The sequence below is a fragment of the Orycteropus afer genome, unplaced genomic scaffold (assembly GCF_000298275.1).
Source record: "Orycteropus afer afer isolate SDZICR_OR568_19922 unplaced genomic scaffold, OryAfe1.0 scaffold01531, whole genome shotgun sequence".
In the NCBI taxonomy this organism is placed as follows: domain Eukaryota; kingdom Metazoa; phylum Chordata; class Mammalia; order Tubulidentata; family Orycteropodidae; genus Orycteropus; species Orycteropus afer.
Window position 1 is genome coordinate 13,278 of NW_006923118.1, and position 3,272 is coordinate 16,549.

General features: G+C 50.4%; 1 protein-coding gene across 1 annotated transcript in view; it reads left to right on the forward strand.

Moving 5' to 3' along the window:
- The first annotated feature begins 2,359 nt into the window (after nt 1–2,359).
- Nucleotides 2,360–3,272, forward strand: part of WDR45 (WD repeat domain 45) — a 4,531-nt gene continuing 3,618 nt past the window's right edge. The window contains exons 1-2 of the mRNA XM_007959127.2: nt 2,360–2,423; nt 2,537–2,611. Of these exons, the coding sequence (XP_007957318.1) occupies nt 2,369–2,423; nt 2,537–2,611 (130 nt within the window). The 5' untranslated portion in view covers nt 2,360–2,368. The remainder of the gene's footprint in view (nt 2,424–2,536; nt 2,612–3,272) is intronic.

Below are 3,272 nucleotides of genomic sequence, written 5' to 3' on the forward strand. Positions count from 1 at the left end.
TTCTCGCACATTTTGTTTCATATGGTTGATTGCAATCCCCACAACGTAACATCACTTATCCCACTTCCTCCCTGTGTTTCCCATCTCCATTCCTCCTTTCCTAACCGTTCTTGCATTCTGAACTTTGTTTGTCCTTGGGCAAATACTACCCTTTTGATCTAGAATGGTTCATTGTTGTAAGGCGTACCTACCTCCCTAGTGTTATCCTTCACCTTAAAGACCTATTGTTTGGCTGAAAACTGAGCCACGGGGGACCCCACCGCCAATTTACAATCTGTGAGGACTACCTATTGAGGAGAGGAGCCAGCTACTCTAGCTTTCTTCGAAGTTGAACCCTCGGCCCTCGTCCACCGACCCTGGGAAAGACTCTAATTCCCTTCCAGGTCCCTCAGACAATCTTGCGGAGCCTCTTCCGCCTCCGGTTCCCCACAAGACCTCCCTCGGAGGACCACGCTATTGCTCGCGTTGCTGCAAAAACAAGAAAACTGGGCTAGGAGGGCTACGGTGGGTCTTCCGCCCAGGATGACTAATTTCCGGTCACCTACTCCCACCCCCGGAAGTGGGACCGCATGTAAACACCGGAGCTGAGGCCAGCGTCAGGGAGGTCAGTAAGCCGGGCCGCGGGCGGCACCGAGAGCTGAGACTGGGTCAGAGACGCACGGAGGCCAGGTTAGTGCAGGCGGTGGGGAGCTGGAGCACATTCCCAGGATTGATTGGAGTCTGGGGGAAGATGGGGCTTTGAGCAGGGGTCTGGATGGATGGGGGCAGTCTAGGACAGGGATCTTGCGCGGGTGCTGGCACTGGAAGGAGTAGGAGGGCACATTTGGGCAAGGGTCTATCGAGAAGGGGTGAGGAATCCTGAGTAAGGTTCTTGGGTAGTGGGGGCTTTTGGAATGTGTTTTTTGTGAGGTGGAAATGGAGTCTAAGAAAGGGATCTTTGAAGGTGAACTATCCACAGTTATTAGGGAATGAGCTAGTCTAGAAGTGTGTAATGGGTGATAGGGAAGAGGTTAAGGGGTTTCGGCTAATGGAGGATGGGGGGCGCTGGTGCGCCTGTACAGAGGTCTTGGGGAGATGGAAATTTCAAGGGGGGATTGGGGCTTTTGGAGAGAAATATTAAGGAGTAGGGAGGTCTGGCAGGCGTCTTGGGAGTGGAGGTGCCCCAGGTATGGGTTTTGTTGGATGGGGGCAAGACTTGGAAAGGGTCTTGAGGGGTTACAGGAGACTTGGGAGGGTCTTGGGGAGAAGGTAGGGGGTCTGGAGGAGGAATCTTAGCAGATTGAATTCCTGGAGCTGGTTCCAGGCCTGCCCCATGTTGGAGTAAAGAAAAGCAGAGCACAAGGCATGCCACAGAGGTGGGGAATTTGGCCTGATAAGGGAATTCTGAAGTAAGGTCTTTGATCCATAAAAGAATGTGAGGGAATGTCCAGATTGGCTCTGGTTGAGCAAAGGGTAGCATGGCATGAAAAGCAGTCATCCAGAGGGAGACCTAGTACCCTGAAGGGGTTTGGGGAAGACTATGGGTGGTAGTGTGCTAGAGCTCTAGGGTGGTGGATAGGTTTGGGGCAGATTCAAATGGACATGAGGAGGGGGTCCTTGTGAGTGATGGGCCAACCATAGTAGATCTTACAGGCTAGTCAAAGAGGTGCAGGAAGAGGTGAATTTCCAGCCCCCTTTCCCCTATTGAAGGAACTCTGGTGGTGTGGTGGTTAAAGCATTTGACTGCTAACCTTTTGGTGAGTGGTTCAAACCTACCAGCCGCTCCGTGGGAGAAAGACGAGGCAGTCTGCTTCCATAAAAATTTACAGCCTTGGAAACCCTATGGGGTACTTCTACTCTGTTCTAAAGGGTTGCTATGAGTAGGAATCAACTCGATGGCTATGGGTGTTTTTGTTTGTTTGTTTCCCCTATTGACAGGTAGAGTTGGGTGCTGGGTCTAGTTGTAAGAATAAGAAGCAGGGGGTGGGTGGTGGTTCCAAGCAGTGTTGGGCATTGGTGCCAGATAGGGTGGGGAGAAGATATGACTATCACATTACTTCATATCCCATTACTTCTGACAAAGTGCCAGTGGAGGGATCAGAATGTAAAGAAGAGGCTGGGGTCCAGGTCAGATTAGATCTGAGAAGATGAGGTGTGTGTGGGGGTACCTGGTCATGCTGTTAGGGGTCTTGGGAACTTAAAGCACAGACACCAGTACTCCCACCCTGTTTTTGTCTTCTTTGCAGTCCCGCGGGGGTCAATAGATAGCAGAGTGGGAGGAAGAAAAGGAAATAAGTTAGGGACAGGGTTCTGGGACTTGAAGGGGAGACCCAAGACTCTTCCCAACCCCATCCCACCCCATTTGTGTCCAAGGGAACAATCTTGGACCATGACTCAGCAGCCACTTCGAGGAGTGACCAGTCTTCATTTCAACCAAGACCAGAGTGAGAGAGGATTATGCCTGTACCCTTGTGGGAGGGAGGGTAGGAAGGAGGGAAAGGCCACCAGCTTCCCCCACGCATCCTTTGAGGTAATCCGGACTCCTCCCATCCCCTAGGCTGTTTTTGCTGTGCCATGGAGACTGGTGTGCGCATCTACAATGTTGAACCATTAATGGAGAAGGGACATCTGGGTGAGCCATTGGAGGGGATAAGCAATGGGTTAGAAGGGATTGGGTTTATAATGTAGACTAAGGATAGATTCAGTTGAGGCTAATCTTGCACAGATAACAGTGATACAAAATACCCACAATCCTTAAAAAAACAACAGAAGACAGACATAGAGCAATCCCTCACAGACAGCCAGACGCTGTGGGAGAGAGATGCAACGGATCTACCAACTCAGGACCATAGTATTGGGGGGGCACCAGACTCAATTGGCACAATAAAATACATAAAAATCTTGTTCCACAATCTACATTGGTGAGTAGCTACTGGGGTCTTAAAAGTTTTCAAGCGGCCATCTAAGATGCAGCTAATGGTCTCCTATCTTCAGAAGCGAAGAAGAGTGCAAAAAATCAAGGGCATTTGGAAGCAATCAGCCCTAGGACACAATGGACCTCAAGATTAGAAGAACCCGATGGTGCCCGGCTACGAATGCCAACCACTCAGGAAAGGATCAAAACTGGAGATCTTGGATAGAGGGGGAGGAAAAACGTGGAACAAAGTCCAAAAACACAGTAACCACCCCCCCAAAAAAAACCTCATTGCTGTCAAGTTGGATTTGACTCATAGCGACCCCTCCTTGGTTTTCCGAGGTGGTATCTCTACGGAAGTAGATTGCCCAGCCTTCCT